General features: G+C 37.8%; 1 protein-coding gene across 5 annotated transcripts in view; it reads right to left on the bottom strand.

Moving 5' to 3' along the window:
• Window positions 1-24332, bottom strand: part of LOC131682516 (sodium/potassium/calcium exchanger Nckx30C) — a 291134-nt gene that overhangs the window by 256532 nt on the left and 10270 nt on the right. For 4 of the 5 annotated variants that reach the window (XM_058964044.1, XM_058964045.1, XM_058964043.1 and 1 more), the window contains exon 2: window positions 7340-7956. In XM_058964044.1, the coding sequence (XP_058820027.1) occupies window positions 7340-7956 (617 nt within the window). The remainder of the gene's footprint in view (window positions 1-7339; window positions 7957-24332) is intronic. The other variant, XM_058964047.1, reaches the window with a different exon arrangement.

A 24332-nucleotide genomic window follows, 5' to 3' on the forward strand; every position in this document is an offset into this window, starting at 1 on the left:
GCGAGATATGTAGATTTGCTTGGGATAGACCCCTTCAAAACAGCTTTCGAATATAACTTTTTACGATTACTTTTTATTATTAAAAGTGTCTTCTACAAAGTTGTTAAAAGCGATAAAATACACATTTTTATAACAACGATGAATCTGTAGCTCTCGAAACAACAAAGTTATTGTCAATTTTCGAATATTTTTTATCAATTTACACCTTAAGCAACTTCCTTAATCGCAAAAATTCGTAGAAAGAACTTTATTTTTTCGATTAAATATAAAAACCTTCGTCTGACGGAGACTGCTGGGTTGGTAACGTATAAAACCAATACTCCGGAAAGCATGGTGGATCGACTGAATTAAATAATTCAATACGATAATCCATAGATTTATATGCGTATCAGAATTACCATCGATTTTATTTTGGATGGAGTAGTGTTTGAAATTGAAGTCAATTTACGCAATCGATTAATTCTTCAACAGATTGTATTATGTTACAAAATCATGTGAAAATGTGGTGCAAGTTATTGTTGCATCGATTAACATTTTCCCAACCCGTATATCTAACTTTTTTGGTGAATTAACCTGCGAAGGTGACTATAAGAATCATTCAATAAAAGTATGCACATATAGTGAAAAGTTCTGTTTTCGAAACATATTTCCAATGATACGAAGACATAACGGAGTGTTGGTGGACGTGGGTAAAGTTAATTCATAAAAAATGGTGCATTTAAAAAAATATTTTGGCGATACAGAGAGTGTTAGTATATTCATTCACTTTTCATATATTTACTGCACAATTGAACAGTATTTCTTCAAATATCATAGCAGTATACTAAAAATTGAGCCAGTGACAGAAAATCTCTGGAGGTATCTCTTTTAAAACTTGCTTTATGGTGTAAATCATAAATCAAGATATATTGAACCAATCGTTTTCAAGGTTTGTACAGTTCTTCTACATATCTTCAGGTATTGATCGAAGCTTTTATTTTTTTCCTAATATTTGAATTTTTTATAGCATTCTGCAGCTAAAAATGCAATTTTCGCTAAAAAAAAATAATGAAACTTATTTTTGTGAACAAAGTTATGATCTTTAATGATGTTATGATATGAAGGAGAACTGTGCAAAATTTCAAACAATTTGGTTCAGTAGATTTAAAGTTATTCTGTACATCGCATTTATTCGTGGTGTCTCCAGAAGATTTTCAATATTTTGCGGTGAACATTAAGGAAAATATAGCTTAAATGTTGCATTATTGTCTGAATAGACTAACACTCTCGGTATCGCCATTTTTTTAAGCACGATATTTTTTCAACAATAATCCTACCCCCTTAAGCAAGAACTGATTTCATCAGTAGGTGTCGACTAACGGATAAAATTTGACGAAGATCGCGGACCACGCTACCAAATATTCGATTAGTTCCTTTTATGGGTCATCGTGAATTCGTCCTATATAACAGTGTTGCATTCTTTCAGCATTTTGCTTACATCCGAATTTTGATTGATATTGTAAGTAACGTTTTCCGCAAGCGCAGGATTTAGTGGCTGTTTTAGGGCAGAGCTGTTCGTCCATAATCCAGCAATGTTGATTTAACTTCAGATGAAGCGATCGCAGGTGCAATTTTCAATTTAACTTTCGACAAATTCATGCAATTCATCAGTATTATATTGTCATTCGCGTAATAGATCTCTATCAAATAAATTCTTGCCATTTCATTTATGTGCTGGTAAACATACATGCAACAAAATTTTAGATTTTTGAAGTAATTGATAGATATTGCATCAGAAACCCTCCCTCTCCTTCAGATTCCGAAACCAACAATCATGTCCACCGTTTTGGTGCCAAATCATATATAATATATATAGCTAAAAAAGTTCTTCAGTACACCCCCCCCCCCCTCTCCCTTTCCTCGGATTAGGTACTTCTCACCCTTCCCATTGTTCACAAAAACCACCCCGTGACCATCTCCTTAGTGGAAGGAATACTTATGTCAAAATTGAATTCATCGCTAATAATCACATTGAATGAATAGATAAGAATTACTTCAGAACCCTCCCCCCCCCTTTCTTGGTCCACTCCCATCATCCATCGGCTCAGTGGGAGAAATACATATGTCAACTACTAATAAATATGGAGATATAAATAATTCTTTGGCTAAAAAACAACCCCCCCCCCTAAAACTAAGTGTACCCTCCCCCCCCCAAAAAAACATACCATGAACATCTTCTTGGGGGAAAGAAAACGTATGCCAAATTTCATCAAGATCGGACTTGTAGTTTAGAAGTAGTTAGCGGACATACATACAAACATACATTGATTTTTATATATATAGATGATGACATTGGCAAGTCGCAGAGATAATTTCTTTCTTTTTTTTTAATAGCCCGCCTCTTACCCCCACACCAAAAAGCTCACAAACGGAGCCCCCTGGTAGTGGACACATCAGTTCTCAGCGTACAAAAAAAGGTCAGCACAACAAAACAAAGTTACGAATCGCGGAAACGCTGAGAACAAAAAAAAACAATACGAGACCGACAAAACACAAAATTTGACAAGAAGCTACGGCGAGTACCCAGCGGAAAAGAATCCTTTTAAGGGTCCCATCGTAGCTTTGCAGGAAGCTCATAATAATTTAAATTTATTTATTACTTATTGCTATAAAAAATGCATTTATCAATTGTTTTTATTTAAAAACCAATTATAGCTAAAGGAATAAGCTCGATTGGCGGTGAACGAAGTTTATATTAAAAATTCTCCTATTTTATTTTTGAAAATTAGTTTCAATTTTGCTTCGAAACGAGTGCGACATGTTATTTGCTTTAAATCAGTAGGAAGCTGGTTGAATAACTTAGGTCCGATGAAAGTAATGCGTCTTTGACCAAGGTTCGTGGATACTCTGGAGTATAATAAATGATTGGCTTGTCTGGTGCTGTGAGCTCGAATTCCTGTCGTAAATTCTAGATTATTATGAGCAATAGTATTATACAAAGCATTGTGGATGTACATTATTGTTTGGTAGTTAGTCAACCCAAGCAAAGGTAAAATGTTATGGGCATTATTATTGTATAACAAAATAGTAGGGTACATAAATGGTTTTTTATAAAGAATTTTAAGACATCTGTTTTGAAGCGTTTGTAGCTTTTTCAGATTCGAAATACTGGCACGGCCCCACACAGATACAAGGTAGTTCAGCAATGAGTGGATGTGCGCATAATAAAATTTTAGAAGTACATGCTGGGGAACAAAAGAGCATACTTTACGCATACCCCTACATAACGATGCAACTTTTCTCTCTATAGATGTTATATGCTCAATCCAAGAGAGTGTGGGGTCTAAGTGAAGTCCTAAATATTTGAAGCAGTTAGTTTCCTGAATTACAGACTGTCCCATTCTTGGGTCTGGATGCACGTCTATAGCTCTTCTAGATGAACGAAACAGCATATATTTAGTTTTTGATAGGTTCAGGGAAAGAAGGTTTTCGTTGAAATACGTCGTTAGTGTTTTTAAATCCGATTCAATGTCGCGTACAATATCCAGGCAGTTGTTGTTCGGGTAGAACAACGCGGTGTCATCCGCGAAAAGACAAGGAGTCCCTTTTAACCCGAGTCTACCTAGGTCATTGATATACAATAAAAATAACAGTGGCCCAATATTACTGCCTTGGGGCACTCCTATTTCTATTGGTCTATAAGAGCTACACGAGTCTCCAATAGATACGAATTGGTTCCTATGCGACAGATAGCTACGAATAATATGATTTGATAATCCTCTGATACCATAGCATTCTAACTTCTTAAGCAGGATTGAGTGATCCAGAGTATCGAATGCTTTTTTTAGGTCCAGAAAAAGGGCACCAACAATTCTTTTGCTATCAATTTGACTAATGATGGAGTCAATTAGTTCGGTCATTGCAATTAAAGTGCTGCAGCCCTGTCTGAACCCATACTGGTAGTTGTAAATTATGTTGTGTTTGTTCAAAAACTCGAGTAGTCGAGTGATGAGCAATTTCTCAAGAATTTTATTGAAAACGCACAATGTTGAAATTGGTCTATAGTTGGAAGGTTGGTTTGGATCACCAGCTTTGAAAATTGGAATTACTCGGGCTATTTTTAAACAGTCTGGGTACCTGCCGGTTTGAATTATTAAATTAAAAGCTTTGGTTAGGATATTTGCAAAAGTGGTACAGTTACTCTTAAGAACACTAGCGGGGATCTTATCAGGACCACAACTGTTATTTTTTTCGAGGTCTTTAATCAAAAGGATCACTTCGTTTATGGTTGCAGGACGCAAGAAGATTGTTTCTTGGACGTGTTGTATATTTGTAATAGGATTTGAGTTGGGACTCGTGGGAATATTGTCAGACAAATTTTTGCCAATACTAGAGAAATATTCGTTGAAAACATTACATACTTCTTTAGTCTCAGTGACTCTGATATCATTGGAAATTAGGCTGATGGGAACATCCGACTTTGAACGACCAAAAATGGTATTAATATTTTTCCAAAGTTTTGAATGAGTTGTGTTGGATAGAAGGTTTTCAAAGTAAGCCTTTTTGCACCGCTTTTTCATTACATTAACTTTTTTAGTTATGTGTTGCAGAAGAGCTTTGAGGTTTTCATCATTGGAATTATTTTTTACTCGTTTCAGATAAAGATTTAGATTTAGATTTTCGAAAAAATTAAATTTTTCTCTTCTAAAGTTTCATCAATGGTTTACAACTTCTTCTCAAACGTGATTTCAATACAACCAACGTACTTTGAGTTACGTTTTAAAGTACATAGACCCTTTTTAAACGCAAGTCTTTAGGCAAGAGGGTATTTAAATCAGGGAAATGTGCATCATGTTTTATGTCAAAAACATATGGCAAATTTCATCCAAACCGAAAAGGGTCATGCAGAATTGTTTGCAATTTCTGTGTGATTCCCCCCTGGAATTACTTAAAATTTGGTTCAGGGTCTTGAAAATGATTAACCAAAAATTGAAGGGAGACAAAAATATCTAAATAATCAAACTTTCAACTCTGCCGCAACGCCTTTTGGATAAACCCTACTACTACTACTACTAATTTAAACGAGTTTTTTTCAAAACCAGTTTTAACTGATTGGAAATGATTATCGAAAAAAATCATTTTTGATCATAATGAAACAGTGTGAGAGTGGGTCTACTTGGTCCCCCTTTTGTTTTATTCTCACAACATTCTAATAAATTAAAAATTTTGTTTACGCATTTCGCCATTTTGAAGTTTAATTCGAACTATAATGGCTTCGATAATAGAGTTTTTAACGTTTGGGGTCATTCGTCTATTTTTACGGCTAGAAAAATCTCTTTAGAAAAGTCACTATGTGTGAGTATGGGAATCGAACCAAGATAAACTGTCTACAAGGTCATCGATTTATCAAATACGCTATTCCCACCCCTAGGAACAGACTATTATTTTAGAAGCATTACAAACTTCACCAGAGTAGAAAAGCTTGACTAGCAACTATTTGGTGCTGTTTGGCATGCTTTTCCAATATTTATTTGCCAACGATAAGGATCCAGAGTACACAATGTAATAGAGAACAATGATACCTATTGTATGAGGTAAACAACATGTAACCCCATTTTTCCGGCTTAGATTCTTCTCTTTATTGCGTCAAGAAAAATTCTCGAAATGCGAAAATTTTTCTTCGTACTGTAAAGTGGTTATGATTATTAAACAGCAGCAATATTTTGTAAGATCGTCAACTATTTAAAAACTCTAAATTATCTCGATAAATATTGGCAAAACATGAAAATAAAAAAAAAACTGTTGCAGAATGGATATTAGACCGGCAACAATTTTAAGTTTTTCCGGAACACTGTTAAATCAAACGGTAATTGGCTTTACACACCATTTGTTAAATATGAGCTTTTCCGAAAACACTAGTTCACTCAAGTTTGTATGGGTGCCAGTATCATCTTGTGAACCCTAAAATCTGCAGATACATAGCTTAAGGTGTAAGCATCAACATTGCCTAAGACTGCAATTGATCCGATTTTGCAGTAAAAAGATATTCTCATATAAAGTTATGTGTTTCCTCTCTTTCTCGCACATGCTTAGAATAGACAATTTCAAAAAAAACCGGTTGGTCTTCAAAGTTAAATAACTTTGTTGAGGAACCTCCAAATAACATACATCCTTCAACAAATATATTTGTTATAAAATAAAATACGCGACCATAAGTTTTGATGTATGCAGAGTTACTGTGGAATTTTTTATTGGATTTAATGTTTTTATTTCCGAGTTTCCATAAATGTATTCCTATAGAAACTTGAAACCTCTTGTGGGTGAACTAAATCTATCGGATAAAACTCATATTTTGCATATAATTTGTACATTCAATTACCGTTTGAATTAGCAGTATTCCGAATAAAGTCAAAATTGTTGCCGGTCTAATAGATATACTAGATGAATAAAAAAAGTACATTTCAGGTATACTTCAACAAAAAACCATCCTATAAGACTCAATAGATGTGTACTTCAATTATTTAATCTAGTCAAATCAGTCTTGCTAATGGATAAAGGATTTTCCACCGAAGTGAACTAAAAATATCAGATTTTCCCAGAAGTCTCGCAAATTTAATTACCTCGTACTTAGTTAGCAGGCATTTTCGCAGGTCAAACAAACAGATATCAGCCATTAATTCTCATTAAAACTTATCGAACCCAGTAGATAACTACGATACGATTTGACCTCTCGTGTGTTTTCCAAAGCGAGCGGACTTGATTCATTATTTTGTGACAAGAAATTTCCATTTCAATCGTAGATTGAACATCAGCGTGTCAACACACGCGAAACCGCAAATAGATGGAATGACCCCCTAGCACTGTTTATATTTAATTATGAAAATTAAATCCATGCTTGGGTGGACACTCGTCTGTTTCTTGCTCACTAGCGGTGTCTAGAAATAAAGTCACAAGCTGGACATAGTTTTGTTTCAAGGTAGTCGAAAAATTACCTTAGCTAATGAAATTGAACCAAATATTTCCCAAAAATATTCAATTTTCTTACCACCACTGGTGGTCAGTGTATCCATAGAGCATATCATTTTGTCGTAACGTCGCATCGGTGCTTTCGGTGCATCCCAAATGTTGATTCTATCATGTAACCTTCGTCTTGGCAGTTTGCACCTAGTCACGTCCCGAAAGGCGTGTTAGTGAAATGAAAACGGTTTAATACACTTAATTGAATTTTCAATGTTGATAATGGAATGAGATGAGTAGTACTGGGAGGGAAAATGACGGTCATAAAAACATAGAGGGGTAATTCAACGGAAGGAAACGAAAGTAAGGTGTCCTCTAATTACATGCATCCTCAACTACTTACTGCAGGCATAAGTTGATCAGTGCTTCGAACTCTGGTCACCTTATTTTTATAGATAATCTTCTTCACACATCTCTCCACTTGCTGATTAAACTTCATAAACACAGCGTACGCGATATAGATTATGAACAGCACTAGCGCCTCCCACCAGTAGATTTCGTTATCACGAAAAAAATAGATCAACGTAAGCAAACTGACACTATAGAACGTGCAATCTCGAAACAGCGGCCACCAGGTCAGTGTTAGGATGGTTTTGGAGAACAACGCACACATACCGATCACAAACAAGATGTTGAACACGGCCGAACCGACAATTGTACCGATACCGACATCGTCGAACGAAACGAACACTCCGATCACACTGGTGAACAGTTCCGGGGCACTGCCGCCCGCCGCCATGAAGGTAGCTCCGGCTACGTCATCCGTGATGCCCAATTTCTCAATGATAACGTCCAAAGAAGGCACAAAGAACTCATCGCATACGATTGCAAGTGCGACAAACATGTATATTACGCCAAGTATGTGTAATGCAACAGCACCATTGCGACGTTGTTCAAGCGTGAATAAGTCCGTGGGAAACAGGGGATCCTTGTGCGGTGGTGGTTGTGATGAGTTGGTGCCTAGTTGGGGGAGCAAAAGAAAAGTATCGTTAGAATATTGTCAACAGATATCACCCAAAGAAATTAATTAAATCTAACAAAGGAGGAAAGTTTAGAGATTTGAGGTCTGTTGTTCATTAATAGAAACCAGTTTGTGGGACCGACGAAATTTTGCTTCGTACTCTATCTTTAGGTTCGAGAATATTTGTGATCCAAATAATGAGCAATTGGTTGGTTTTAATCAAGGGGCCCCCGAACTGGAAGGATTTATACTACCCATAAAGCATAAGAGTCCCATATTGAAAAACAGCAACCCGAGAAAAACGCTGTTCAAGATTTACATTTTCATTGAGCCTTATGGGTGGGACAAGTATGGTTTGGTATTTTTTTCGATATTTTTTAAACAAACCTGGTAATTTCATTTGTTCATTGTGATTCAGTTGTGTTACAGAATACAATCCAACAGATAACCCATTTTCGACAAAAATCCAGATGGGACTCTTGTGCTTTCATGGGCAGTGTAGGGGACCTTACGCTCGCACTTACTATTGTTGCGTTGCGTTGCGTTGCGTTGTGACGATGATTTTGGCGGATTGCACACTGACTTCATCATGTTTGACTGCTGATCATCTAATAAGAGTTGCTTAGGAAATGGAAAGTAGGAATTCATACCAATCCGACCCATATTAAAACCTCAACAGCATGATAGCCATCATTGCCGGCCGCCCCCATCTCCATCGTTCACGGGGAAGGATAAAGGATAAGGTAGACAGGAAGTGTTGATGCTCCACCTACTTAACGGAAGGACGACGATTCATCAGACTCTTCCATAGGTGTCGCGGAGTTGGTAGTTTGGAAGGGTATCACGTCTAGGATTCGCTCCAAGCAAGCGATGCGACCTGTAAAGCATATTTTATTAGGTAGTTGTTTAGTTAGTCATCGAGTGCACAACCACTCGAAAAAGAGATCTTGTTTAGTTTTTGGTTCTTTTTAAACTCTGGGCAGCCGGCTACCGAGAGTATACTATGTTCCCTAAACAAAAGCAATTTGAACTCCACTCGGCCGACCGTGGGAGTATTGCCTAGAAAACGCTAATCTTATCTGCGTAATGGGCCGGATCACTATTTATTGCAACAGTATTTGGACAGAATTTGCTACTTCTTCTCTACGATATATTTATTGGCTTGAAAACTACCGAGTGATAACACATTATACAAGCAAAAATAGCGCGAGATGTTATAAATCAAGGAAAGTATTTCTTATTTTCCATATCAGATTGTTTGTGGAATACAAGTATACGAGCGATAATAACGAACACTGAAGGGAAATATAAAGGATTGTTAACCTGATGCACGGGATTGTTAGCAATAACGGAGCTTGAAATTAGGTTCATAAAACCAGACGCGGCGAATTTTCAATACGTATTGACCCGTGATCATAGATACTAGTCAGATTATTCGTATTGGGGCTAATTTCCGATCAACTATTCATTTTTACGGCAATGTTTTCTCGACTAGATCTGTTCGCACCCTCTCATTCTGCTACTATCGGTAGAAGGCTGATAGCACCCAGTCGTCGCCGGTCTAAGGACCAAATGTCATCAATAGACTTAGACTCGCGTGGAGGCATGAGATAGGAAACTTGTGAGAATTTTGTTATCCCACCGTTTGACGACCCTTACGCTCGCACTATTGTTGTCAAAAAAAAACAAAACGAGAGATTTGACTCAATCAGGCCCTCTCCATCAACAAGGCACACAAATATTGGGATGTTATCACACATACCTAGAATCATTTCATGACGTCCTAAATTAAATGACGCGCTCGTGGTTTCTGGTGTTATGATGCATATACGCGGCGTACGAGCTGTGTTATGCCTAGTTCATAGAGTCATACAGGGAGCGCGTATTAAAGTCTGAAATGTATTGACGCACAAGATGTGCATCAAAACGTGTTTGCATTTGGTTGCAGATATTAGTCAACAAGAATCGATTCGATCGACTGTTTAATTCGAACGGCGGGTTTACTCCCGTCAAACCTCTGTTAGCTGCGCAGAGGACGGAAATCGACACTACCATGGGTAATTTGTATTCAAACAATTTAATTTCAACTGATACGGAGCCTGAATGAACCATAACTACACTATACTTAATTAACCTGAAGTGGCAACAAACGGTTTCGAAGCTGTTCAGAATTAATGACGAAGTCGAAGATGTCGGTAAAATCGTTGAAGCGATGGATCATTACTATCAGTCAGGAATCAGTGGCGACTGGCTCAAATGGCACGTTCCTCATGTTGATCGGAGATTTATGCCTTGCTATGATTTAACTTTTCGTCATTTCCCTGATGGGCAGGATTGGAGAAGTGGTAAGGTTTAGGGATAAGGAAAATAACGGCACAGAGAACATAGACAATACGGAAGTATTCTTCACTTCCAAGGGAAGTGAAGCACTTCTCGATGAGCAGATATATCAACGATACCGAGGGGATATTGAGGTAACAGAACGACAATACCCCCGAAGAGATACTGTCATACAAATTCGACTTAAAGCAATTTAAATTTATATACTATCGTCGTGACATTTGGAAGCCATAGTTATAACCCGCGAGAAATTTTAGAGAACGATCGTCGCTACGGCAAAAATATTGCTGAATTTTCTCTGTAAGTGTCTTGATTCTCAGAACTTCCCATCAACTGCCCACGAACCAGGATTATGGAACTCTAGCCTCGTCAAAAGATCAGTACTCTTAAATACCATACCTAGCCAAACTCACTGAAACTGCACACCTAGAAAAAACCGTGTAAATTTACGTCTCCTGACCCTGACATATACGAGCACCAAATATGGCTTAGTTTTACGTTTGATTTTAATTTTACATGACGTTGAATTTCGTAAATCGCGTAATTTTACTTTATATATAGCGTTTGTTCTGAATGGTGATAAGTGTATTTTTTTACATTTCCACGACATTCAATTAGCTAGAGATTACTGGGTAGGGAAACTTATGAAAATTAGAGCCATAGTACTCAAGTGAGAGCAAGGATGTGAAGTATACAGATCGGAAAACTAGAAGTGGCAGGGTCATTAGAACAGGCTTCATATCGTACGGGCTTAACTTTTGTCTTCTGCTGATGAGGTCCGAGCTTAGGCAGCATAACTATGAATCACTCGAGTTCCCAGCATGTCTCCTGGCATAGACAGACTTGTCCATCTTTACCTCGAGAACCGACAAAAGAAAAGCCACGCAACATCACCATCATCAGCAGAAAACAAAAGTTAAGCCCGTAAGACATTAAGCCTGTTCTAATGACCCTGCCACTTCTAGTTTTCCTATCTGTATACTTCACATCCTTGCTTTCACTTGAGTACTATGGCTCTAATTTTCAAAACTTTCTCTACCCAGTAATCTCTAGCTAATTGAATGTTGTTAAAATGCAAAAAAGAAAATGTAATTAACATAGTCGAAATAAAAAAAGAAAAAAAAGATAAGTGTAATTTTAAGTCAATGTCCAGTAGTAAACGGCTGGCACGATTAGTTGTCGAGGATGACAGACTAGGGTAAGCGTATCTACTCCCAGAAACTACCCACATAAGTCCTGGTTGGTTGAAATTACCTAGTACTATCAACGAATTGTTTGCAGTTGCCTGAGAAGAAATGCGTTTTATACAGCCTAGATGAAGCTGTATAATATTGCAGTCAAGACGTTTTTCTGGAGGAATGTAAACAGCACAGATAAAGTAGCACTTCATCGACGTTGTAATCTTTGTCCAAACAGCGTCGATGCATGATGAATTATCCACACCAAATTCACAGGCGACAAATGCGGAAGAAACAGCTATCGAAACTCCTCCACCGCGACCGTAAATGCTGTTGCTATTGCATAGATTCGCACGATAAACCGTGTAACCATCCCCGAAGAGCTGCACAGATGTAATACGATCACCAAGCCAAGTTTCTGACATAACGTAAATATCGTAGTCGCCGTCAGCTGCAGCCAAGTACACGTCCTCGATTTTAGTCCTTAGCCCACTGACGTTTTGATAGTACAACCGTAAACCGTCAACGCCAGTCAGATGTCCCGGTATATTGTCCGAACGTGATGTACTCGATGGCAAGCTAGACACCAAAAGGTTTTCAGGAAGTGGATTATCATATGCAGCAAAATAATCGCCTGAGAAGGGAGTTTGGAAGACTCCCTCACGACCTCCGAACGCAGGGCCGTCCCGGACTGAGCTGAGTTTTTGAGGCCGGAGTTTTTATTATCGCCTGGTTTCTGATTTTAGAGACACCAGGGGATAATAAAAACTCCGGCCTTGGAATTTATCTAGTGGAGAAATTGAATAAACAAATCTGTTGGGTGGCTACTGCGCCAGTGTGTAATTATCCCTTTAGAGGCACGGTAAGATCACGGTCGCGAATGTGATAATCATCACCATGATTTACCGCCGACGCTGGCAAAAAAATTCTACACAAATCCTCACCTAGAAACGATCACGCGATCATTCTTCCTCCTTCTGCTAGCATCAGCCGTGTGCGAATGCGTTCAATCGATGCCGTGTCGATCCTAATGTGATTTAACTACTTATTATGCAGCATTGGTCCAATGTTGAACCGTCATTGGTTCAACATTAGTCCGATGCTGGTCCTAGATTGATCCGTTGTCGGTCCAACATTGATCCGATGTTGATCTATGAATGTTGGTATGAAGTCTATACACTATCATGCATGGAGAATGCATTCTCGTATATTGGACTATTTCCCTCTTCCATCATATGACGCACGCGGCGTGCTCATGAAAGAACACCGTGATTTTGCAATGATTTATATTATTAATGATATTTTTTCCCATCGCGTACCATTTCCATTATCACTTTCGCAAAGTAAATGCACTTTGCCGTCATTTAAAAATTCAAACTATTTTAGAAACTTATAAAACTAATTATGCAAAAACGGCCTGGTCAATCAAATGATGCACCATTATAATCAAAATTATGAAAAACTTGACCTCACTATAACCAGAAATTAATTAAAATTATGTTTGGATCGTAGAAATAATGTAAGTGTACCTTGTAAAATCGTTTTTTGTGATCTTTGACGAAATAAATTAATAAATAAATTGATAATTATTGACACAATGTTACAGTGTAATCTAAATTTAAAAAAGTTTTTTTTTCTGAATCTTTTATAAAGGAATAGAATTTTAATAATACAGCAAAAATGTATTGAATATAATAGAAGCTACAATTAAGAATTGTTTCTATAAACAATTGCACTTTTTCGATTTCTTGAGGTTTCCCGTATGAAAATCAAATACCATTAAGAAATCCATTAACCAGCTATCGAACAATCCTAAAAGCGCGTGATATACTCTATTCAAAATAGACAAATTTATTGAGCAATCATGTATAAATCAATATTTCTAAAAAATATTCAAACTTAGAACCAGATATGGCACAGCTTGTCAAATAAAAAATTACTCCGCCGGAAAGAACTTTCTTTTTGCTAGCGCCCTCTGCTCAAAGTAAAGAAAAACTTGCTCGGCATTCGCATGCAGGCTAAAATTATACCGCTTTTGCAGCACATTTCCTTCAACAGTAGGCAGAGGAAAACTTTGACTGCGCATTCTGGTGATTGTTGGCCTGGGAAAAGAAGAAGCAAAATGAATTGGATGCGAGGGCGTGTTCGCCAGGCTGGCCTACTTAAAATTTATCGCAATTTTTTCTATTCTCTAGGCCTATTGCAAGTAGAATTGTCCCTTATAGGTAGTAGAGTATCCAATGTAAAAATATTCGCTCGCGGAAGGAACTACTGTGTCCAATTTTGTGCACTAATTGAATCAGCGATATCGATTATGGTTGGTTTTCCGTATTATCTACAGCATCACAAATGTGGTTGGAAATTTGATTTAAAATAATGTTGCTGGCTGTTAAAAGCACATATGCTGCATAAATAGAGCAACGGGACTATTTTGAACCTACTAGAGAGGGTACTGCGCTCGGCCTTCCATCGATGTTATGCTAGCTATTTCTTTAGATTCATTTTTGTGTTATTTCAGGAAGATTATTGTGAGGGTGACATAAATCTATAGATAAGGAAAAAATCTATTAAGCAGTTGAGTTTTTGCATTTCTCAATTAAAGGCTATGCCATCATTCTAAAAATTGACTTTGACAGAGACCAGGTAGGCAGAGTTTCATTTACCATTCGATTCAGTTCGTTGAGTACGGCAAATTTCTGTGTCTGTATGGTTGTATGTGTGCATGTATGTGAGGATTTTTAATGGTGAGATTTAAAAAGCTTCAAACGCCCGACCTGTAGTGTACTGGCATTGTGTAGGACTCACTTTCATGCCGAACCACTAAATACACTCCTAACAATTTCATTTTGTGTGTTAGTATGTATAAGCGTCTTTGTGTGTATGTGACCAAAAATATCACTCAATTATCTTATCTTATCGCTCCCATCGGCATCTGTTGAATTTATAACGGATACGACTTATGGTTCCAATTACAGGATGATGAGTACGATCCCAGCAAATTCCGTATTGAACAAATATACTGCGAAAAATGTAAAACCCTTAAAACATTTTTTAAACGTCAGAACAGCAGTTTGGTTGTGTAGTTCTAAGACTCTAAACACAACAATTGAAAGTCTCTTTGGCCTCATTGGCCACAATCGACCGTTCTGCAAGATCCTGCGAACGTATCTAAATTCAGAGTGACAGTGTTATCGGTTCCTCAAAGATGGCTCGATCGATTTGACCGAGCCTAGTCTCGAATTATAGGTGTTGCATCCTCGTAAATTGCTATTAAATTTTATCCCGATTCGACTTCCGGTTTCGGGGTTACGATTGTGCAGCACAATCACAAAGAAAATACCTATTCAAACCGATACTGCGATGATTGAAAAATGGTAAAAAATGCTAAAATGGGTGCCAAACAACTTGTATTTGCAGTTCTAGGTCACAATCTAAATCTTGTAGGCCATATTGAATACCATAAGTTCATGCAATCCCGAAGAAAAAGGTGATCTTTCAAAATTAAGAAACTCTCATCGGTTTCTCGGAAATTGTTGGGTCAATTTTCATAAACTCAGTCTCAAATGAAAGGTATATTATAAACTACTGTGAAATTTCGTACGGATCGGTTCTATGGTTCTGGAACTATACACTGAATCTTCCTGTCATATATAAAATACCCATATAAACCGGAACTATAATTATTTTGTTTTCAACCTGAAATTTCAGAAATTCTCATATTTAATATTTTAAAATGCATGAAACATCGAGATTTGATGTTATCTCGAAAACATTTTTGACAGAAATGGAATTCTTGCGACTTTTTAATCGAGACCCGGAGGACCGACTGTCGTCAACCATTTGATTAACTTCGTCGAGATCGCAAAATGTCTGTGTATGCATGTAGAAAGTGGAAAATGTGTTCAAAACATTCTGAGCGGGAAAAAAATGTAGAAAAACCGACAACTCAGGGCATGGGTTTGGGGCAAGCCTTCGACCCGGTGAAACAACCACGGAACCTGATTCCTTCCCGGCACTACTTCGTGGAGGCATTTTTAATATGTATAACACACACTCTAATCCCACTACTTAGTAGTTAGTTGCTTCAGTAGGGTTACAGCACCCCTGCTCGACACATTACCAGTTTTTAACCATCCACACAGCGGCAATTTCTGTATGGCAGTGGGAAAGCTAGCTGTGGATCGAGAAGTGATGCTCTTCCCCTACGAGGACAATCTAAGTGACAAACTCTAGATTGTTTAATTAACTTGTCCCATTCAACACTCATATTCGGCTCCCTTGTGCCATTCAGCCCCACAACTTCGTCAGCCCTTTGGTTCTCTACCATTTAGCATCCCGAATTCCTTTAGGCCCTTTGGCTCCCTTCTTGAACGATTTAGCATCACTTCCTCGTTGAGCTCCTGACATGTTAGCATACTCCTCGATGGACCTAGCCTACTCCGACGGAGAATTCCCCTGCGAGAGAAGTTCTCCCGAAGCAGATCCAACCAGCCAGGTGTCGAGGTCAGTTCCGCGATTCCAATGAAGCAGGGCGTCCGATTCGCTGGTACCCCGACGACCCACGACTGGTGGTGTTTCACCACCGTCTACTCTATCTAGACCCCAGTGGTGAGTGCCCTTGTCGGTCCAGCAATCCCGGCTGGAGTTTGGCGTCCGGTTGGCTGGCGCCCCGACGACATATGTCCGGTGCTCTATCGCAGTCTACTGAACTAGTTCCCGGCGGTGGAACTAGTCTACTCCGGCGGTAAGTTTACCAGCGTTCATTGCTCGCCCGAAAGCATTGCTCGCTGTTTATCACGCCATTTGCGCTGGTGCAGCAAGATAAGATTAGGGGGGTCATTTAGTTTTTGTGGCAATATGGTTTGATATTTTTATCAGTGAGATTATTGGAGCAAATAATGAACGCGACTATTGTGTTGGTTCTCCGATATTCTTTGTTTTGAAAAAAAATATGGGCATCAACATGAAACATATGCTTGGGGGCACGATAGATCAGCCATTTGGGGGCACTCTAGATCAATACTATTAATGTAAAGCGTCAAGAAATTAATTTCAATTGAAGCCATTTCCCAAAAGTCCCCTGCGCAAACCATCGAATCGTGACAGAAAACGACGTAAAGCTGCACTTCTCGCTGATTCAGTGATGCTGGAGTTTTTTCGAACTGAGCAAGCAGCTATAGCTTAAAAATCAACCGCATATCTGCAGTATTCATATTCTTCAAATAAAAGTAGAACTGCTGATTTTCTAGGCTTGCACATCGTTTTGTTTAACCTCGAATAAAGTGACCTATCGTACCCCTAGATTTAAAAAAACGTCGGAAAAAGTACTTTCGCCTTAACAAATCTAAAAAATATATATTGAACCAAGGATAAAATCATTATTGCTGAAACATTGCCAGATGTATAACCTTTCCAACGAGTGCTTGTTTGTCTAAATCGGTGCAAAATACCATTGCACGAGCTCGTCAAAGAAAACTGACCTACTTGACCCCACTCTACTCTAATGGCCCGTTCAAATAAACCAACCGAATTTTATTGTAAGAAAACAGAAAACGTTGTTTTTGTTCTTTATTTTTATACTTTTTACCACTAAAAATAACCGGTGAACAATTGTAAGTGGTCTCGATGAACTTTGATCAAATCTCAGTGCACCATTGGGTCATTAAGCCAAATGCTGATTTTGGTGTTATCCGATGCAGCTGATGTTCAAGATACGTTAACGATTTTTTTTCACTTTTTGTACGCAAATCGACAAACAAAAATTATATTACAAAATTTAATTTTCATTACCGCACCACCCATGTGGCTAAATTCACCGTCAAGAAAGAACGGTGTCAAACGAGGACGTGTTTACAGTTAGGGTATAAATTTAACGACACATTCGCTGATTTATTAGGGTAGTCCATGTAAAAATTAATAAGTAAGTTTAAGGGGTTATATAAATACAGTGAAGATCCGTTTTTATCAGCCACTTGGCGAATTTTAAGCTGATAAAACAGTGACATTGATCAAATCGGGACATATATTTTTCTGTCTTTTTAATAAACCGAAGCTCTTAAAATATTCTTCTTTAGTCCTTAGATATAACCTAGCAACCATTTCTGATTATTTACTTTAAGTTCCCCTTAGGGGGGTCTGACAGTGCAAAATTTAACAAAAAATTATATTTTTATTTTTGCATTTTTTGGATCTCTAAGATAAGAAATATATGCCCAGGTAAGGATTTACTAGAATTCAACTTGGTTCGTCTACTAGAGCCTATCAAACTACCAACTACCAATTTTTATATGAAGCTGATAAAATCGAGGGTAGGTAAAATCGGGGGCTGATAAAATCGGGTCTCCACTGCATACTGCGGATCAAGAAAGTTTAGTTTTCTAACCAAACCAAAGTATTATTAAACACACTTTTCATATTTTTTTTTCGGAATGATGATTTGGTTTAGCTCAATAGTATGTTTAGAAGAATTTTAGTACAGTATGAGTCACCTTCTATCTACTACATTTTAGTTCTATATTTCACGACATATATAGAGGGTACCAATACCAATTTTTAACCCTCTAGTTCCCACCACTGCCTCTAGAGGTCTCCATAAAAATCTAAATAAAACTACTAAAACATGATTGTATTAAACACTTTAACCGTTGTCTTCCGTTTTAATTCCACTATGATGATTGTATGTCGACATCCGCACTAGCATTTCTTCCCAACGCTTTCACCTTTCATACACATACATTGTTTGGATATTCGTAACTTTCTGTCAAAAGCAATTGAAGCTCAAAGTTGAAAATTCAAGGTGTGTTTTGTGTTTAGTGGTAATCTTCATTAAACAACATTATTTTCGGAAATTTCAAAACCTGAACAAATATTTTTGAGTAGCCTGTTACTAGCACTTCTTTGTAGATGTAATTTGGTTTAGTGGAATAATTCGGAAGTTTAGATTTTTTGGTAAAATACTTTGCCCGCCTTAAGGCAGTGTTGGGCACCTGAGCGAAAAAAAATTCAGTCTTTGGTGATTACTTATCGAACCGAGCATTATGCATTATGTGCAACCGAAAAGAAGTATGTTTTAAAAACTTTGGGTGAATGGTGCTGTTAGAATATGGATGTCCTTATCAGTGATGCCACAAGTACAGATTTATCTAGAAAGGAACAGATTTTTGAAGCGTTTTTGGTACAGATTCTGTACGGTACAGATTACAGATTTTTGTAAAAAAGTACAGATTGGTACAGATTTTTTTAGATGACAGAAGAGTAAAATAATTTAACCTTGCGATGCATCCCATAATGTGCACAAAGAGCGAAACACAAAAAAGAGCGGCACAAGAACACTGCGATGTGGAGATCACCCGCCCAAAGAGAAACTTGAAAACGAAAAAGAGAAAGAGCTGTGCACCAAGAGATGCAAAATTTCGCACATTGAGTCACCTTGAAGAGCCACTTTTTTGTGCCTCCCCTCACTGGCAAACAGGGAATGTGTTTTGGTTGTCTTCTCTGCTTCCGTGCGCATGGGACCATGATGCACACTAAAGAGCCTCTTTATTTCTACTCTTTCAGGTGTGCGGCCATGGAGTAGAATGCACACATGGGAGCAAAACACATAGGAGTGAAGAAGTTTATTGTGAAAGAGAAGAGTCAAAATTTCTGGTTTGATTTCCCTAAATGAAAAATATGTATAAGAAAAATGATTTTTTCTAAACAACCTTGTTATTGTTTCGGTACAGAATCCCGTACAGATTTTTCTATAGCAGAGTACAGATAGGAAAGATTTTTCAACTCCCGGTACAGATTTAATTGTGGCAACACTGGTCCTTATCATTTAATAATATTTAGGGAAGTGTGGGGCTAGTTGGCGGAATCTTTTTGTCTCCCTTTGTATTAGACATCCCGATCAGAACATCATAACAGAAAGCTATCAAATTTATATCTCATGTTGATATTTATTACTCTCTGTGTTATATTTACGATAAGTCGATCAGGAATGTAAGAAGACTTATATCAAGATTATTTCTTCTGGTGCTATCATTGGATCAATTTTTTTGACCCCTATCGCCCCACTCCTGAGTCGATTGCTACCGGACCAACGTATCTGAAGTTTTTATGGGATTTTTCGACAATTTACATGGAGATAACCCACTAGCTCGCAGAAGTTATTAAATTTTTAGCGAAGTGATGTCTGAGTCTGTTTTTCATGGGGGCCATGGGGCCTAATAGTGCATGGTTAAGTATCAATACCCGATTCGCACGAACTGTACATTTTTGTGAAGTAATGGTTAGGTCTGGCTCAATATCATGTTCGGAAGAATTATAGTACATAGTACGAGTTATGATTTGGGTAGCATATTTTAGTTCCACATGTTACCGCATAGATGGAGCCAACACTAAATTTTTAACGGAGAGAGATAAAAATTAAGCGTCTCGTACAAAGTTGTAGAACAGGCTTTTTGCAGTAATTCTTCCAAAAATTTCAATATTCAATCTCTCTTCTATGAAAAGTTTATGTTGGCGCCCTCTATGTGGTCACAGGTGGAACTAAAATTTTCTAACCAAAATATAACTCGAATCATGTAGTACAATTCTTCTAAACATACTATTCAGCTAAATCTAACCATTATTTCACAAAAATGTATAATTCGTGGGAATCGAGTACTGATGCACAACCATGTACTGCTAGGCCCCATGCAAAACTGCCTCAGACATCACTTCGTTAAGAGTTTAATAACATCTTTTAACAAAGTCGGATTGACTAACAATCTTCCGCAAAGTTGTAGGCAATTAAAGTATGTTTCATATTTTCACTTACGGTAATAATACAATGCATATAGTGCCACTAGCAGTGAAAATGCGAGCTAGTGAGTTTTCTTCATGTAAATTGTCGAAAAATACCATACAAATTTCACGCTCGTTGGTCCGGTAGCAAGACTTGTCCGATTTGCTTCAAATTTGGTGCAAGTACTCCTGGTCGGATTAGGAATCGACTTAGGGGTGGGCATTCATTATTTTTCTGGCCAGTATAATGCCCATGTTGTTGATAAACAACCACGTTTCTAAACGACTATATCTTTTGGTTTGCACAACACAACGATAAGGTTGTCAACTGGAGCTAATATCTTTCATTTGAGCACTAACAGTGATAAATATTATCGGTAGAACAGAAGTTATTACAATTAATCTGATTGGGTTCCGCTGAAGAAGTGCTGCCAGGTATAGTTTCTGTTAATGGCGAAAATGAAATTTTGAAATATTTTCGTAGCCTTGTAATATTATTGAAAACTGATAGAACTTTCTAATTTAGACTGCCGTTCAAGTTGAAGGATTTGAACTAGATCGGAAGGCAAATATTGAGCAGCTTTTAGCGCTGCGAAAGAAGCTCCTATCTCTATTAAACCAGGTTTTTTGTGTTTCATGACGCCAACAGTTCTAAGGAAAAATAGTTTTGGAAACCTATATGCGGTAGAAAAAAGTTGGTCAATGGGGAGTGGGCGTAGCTTATTGGTAAATCGATTGCCTTGCACGCAGCGCACCTGGGTTCGAGTCCCGACCCCGCACATAGGGTTAGAAATTTTTCCTAAGAGATTTTTCTAACCCGAAGAGGCGAATGACCTTAAGGTTAAAACCTCTATAATTGAAATAAAAAAAAAGTTGGTCAAGAAATGATTGACAAGATTCTGATAAGAGACCCCCCAATTCTTGGGTAGCTCAAGCAAAAAGGATGTTCGACTGTGTATAGAAGGCGCTAGCAGTACTTCTCGCTAAAGTGGCTGGGAACCCGTCATCTACGTAACCTTTGGTAGTCCTTTGCCGTTGACAGACATGAGTGGGGGAGTTTGCAACGACTACAGGCGTAGTGATCACCTGATAATCCGGTACGACATTGGTCAACTAAATAATACTACAAGGACACGAACAAAGATCTGAGAGCGAGTAAAGGCGCTTAAATCTAGGCTCATTAGCTAGGACTGCACGAAATACTTCTGTCCCATCCGAAGAACCTATGACCAAAGGAGTGACATTAAACCTCTTCTTAGCCAAGTCACTTTCAACGTATTATCAAATCCCCATCAAATGTATACGTTCGTTATCGTTGTCCACGTTTCTTCTTTATTCAAGGTTTGAAATAATTCGTTGATTAAATTCTTCAATAAATGAATAATGTAATTGTCACGGTATCTTACCTCCGAACAACGTGAGTATCTATATAGAATCTATTTATTTTGGTTTTCATTGTACCTTCTTGTATGAGTCAGCTCATGAATCTTTGCAAAAATTATCTCAGTCTTACAAAATATATGCAAATATCATTGATATGTTTCTTGGCCGCGTCCCGCTTTCATCTCGAAAACATCTGGTCACCTTAAGTTAGTCTTTTCTCGATATCGATACTAAACAGCGTTTATGTGTTGGAATCGTTCCTCTTGTATTCACATAATAAATTCGAAAACAAATAGATGGAATTGCAATCGTTCATTCGGTACCATTCAAATTCCAGTGTACTGTAACATAATGTAACATCAGCTATCCCGAACAATCCCATTAGCAGCATCATGCTGGCAACAACATTGCAGCCGTCCCTAGATAAGTGGGGAAAGATAAGAACAGATTTTCATCAGCCCCTTTGTTCCCATCATTGTTTTTATTTCTTCTTTAATGACGCTGACTGGCCCTCAGCCTTGGGTGTTTTCATCATATTATGCTGCAGCTCCACTCATGGTTGTGGTTTTCTTTTGTGCTAGGATAATGTTCCGATGTTAAGCATTTTAACGATATAAGAAAAAGACTAGCAAGTCTGCAGAAGTAAGTTGACCGCCCACTCCTCATTGAAATAAAAACAGAAACAAAAATTTAGATAATGGCACTCGTCAAGTTTAATTCAAGGCAATAAGTAATGTACGTCAGAACGAGAGCTGTTACATTTCAGGGCAGTGTCCATCCATGAAAAAATATCCTAACAATTTTAACCTTTTCTGTTTCCCGTAATCGGTCTCATATATTAAAATATCTCTAGGGAATTTTGATTTTGCAAAATCAATTGTAAAATTATGAAGATCTTGCACCATCGCTCTTTAAAATACAATATCAATTCTATTACACAATGCAGGCACCATTCAGGTCAAAAGTACAATTCCCATCCGTTGGGCCTGCTGAAGGTCGCCATGTCACACGAACACGTTCCTCCCTAAACATTTCCTTGCTTCGGACAGATTGCTGATCGAATTTATTTCACTGGGCATCTGTCTAGCAAACTCTCAATTCTGACCCCAGTGCCCTCGGAGACAAGCGAGACCGTTTTCCGAAACAAATTTAGATGTTTGTTGTTCATACCGGAACATCTCAGCGGCATCTGCAAACAATAATTAACAGAGAAAAAAAACATTTCCGATAATAGTTTCTAGGTCAACGGTGCTCGGACGCAGCATCTCCCATTTTCATCACAGTGTTCGTTCGGTTATACATACCTATGTACAGAGTAACCGAGTACAATGCCGATGCAGCTTTGTGGCTATAATTTATTGCATTGCCTTCGAAACATGACAAACTTTGCTTGCGAATCGGCAGCACCATCCAGTATGTTCCCACTGGTTCCTCCAGCAGTTGGGACGCCAAAGCTAGAATTTAAAACAACGATCCAATGCAATGTTCAACATTGTTATACACCCACCCATGTATGTGGTCATGCTGAATTGTTCGGAGTGTCTATATTGTGCATATATGCAATGATGCTTATCACGCTAGGAAAATAGTTCATAGCTTCGCTCGAAGAGTTGAAACCCTTCCAGTTCAGTTACGGGATCCTTCTGCTCCGATCAGGGTCGACACTGTACCTAATTCAACGGGTGATTTTAAAACGCATGTCCGATATATCGATACTTTTTGCACGTTGACTCCGTCGCTAACGATATCGTTAATGTGTTGATTTCAGTTGAACACTTACTCTTTACAACTACATTCAGCTAGATCCTCCAATGAGTAGGCATATCTTTTTTATTACAGCCTGGCGAGTGAACTTTCTCGACGACAGTCCGCAGAAAGGCTGTTACGACTTATGGGGCATGTAATCAGCGCTGTAACATGTGAAACTAAAAATAGAAAACAGCACCAACTAACCCCAGGCTCGCGTAAAATGAGATCACATTCACGGGAAAAATCGTTCGTGAATTAATGAAACATAAATCACGATTTCGTCAACTGAACAATTTACGAAAATCAATAACAGAGTTCCTGAAATTGTCAATAATAAACCATCTGTAACAAATCTCGAAAAATAAGAGTCGAAATAAGCAAATCCAAGCAGCGGTGTAGCCCAGGTGGTTTTGGGTAACCCCCTACAAACTAAAAGTAATCTGATTGAAGAAACAAAGTTTTTGATGCTGATTGATTTAATTTAATAATGCGGTAGTAATTGTCTGATCAGCACATAGAGAATAAATTAGAATCTATTATTTTAAGTGTCATGAGCATTTTGGGAATGGTATCCTGATTTGTAACTGTTTTATTATGCGTGATCCCATAGTTGTCGAGTCACATCAATATCAAATACCTTCATGAAAACACTCCAATAGAAACTCAAAAGTTTTTTTTCGAAAATTGCTTCACGATGATTTAGTAGGAACCCTAAATCCCTGCCATATTTTTATTTGTTCTGCTCCCAAGCTTCATTGGGAAAATTCGATCAAAAATGTCCATATTCACCTAAAAGATGCTATTTTTCAAAATTTCACAAAACTTTGGATTTTTTCTTATATTATGAAATCAATATTCAAAAGCCGCACCCCCTTAATGATGTCCGATTGAGCTAAAAAAACTTGCATCGATGTAATAAGCATTTTATGTAAGACTTTATGCGAAAATTTAAGATG

The sequence above is a fragment of the Topomyia yanbarensis genome, chromosome 2, assembly GCF_030247195.1.
Source record: "Topomyia yanbarensis strain Yona2022 chromosome 2, ASM3024719v1, whole genome shotgun sequence".
NCBI classification, from domain to species: Eukaryota; Metazoa; Arthropoda; class Insecta; order Diptera; family Culicidae; genus Topomyia; species Topomyia yanbarensis.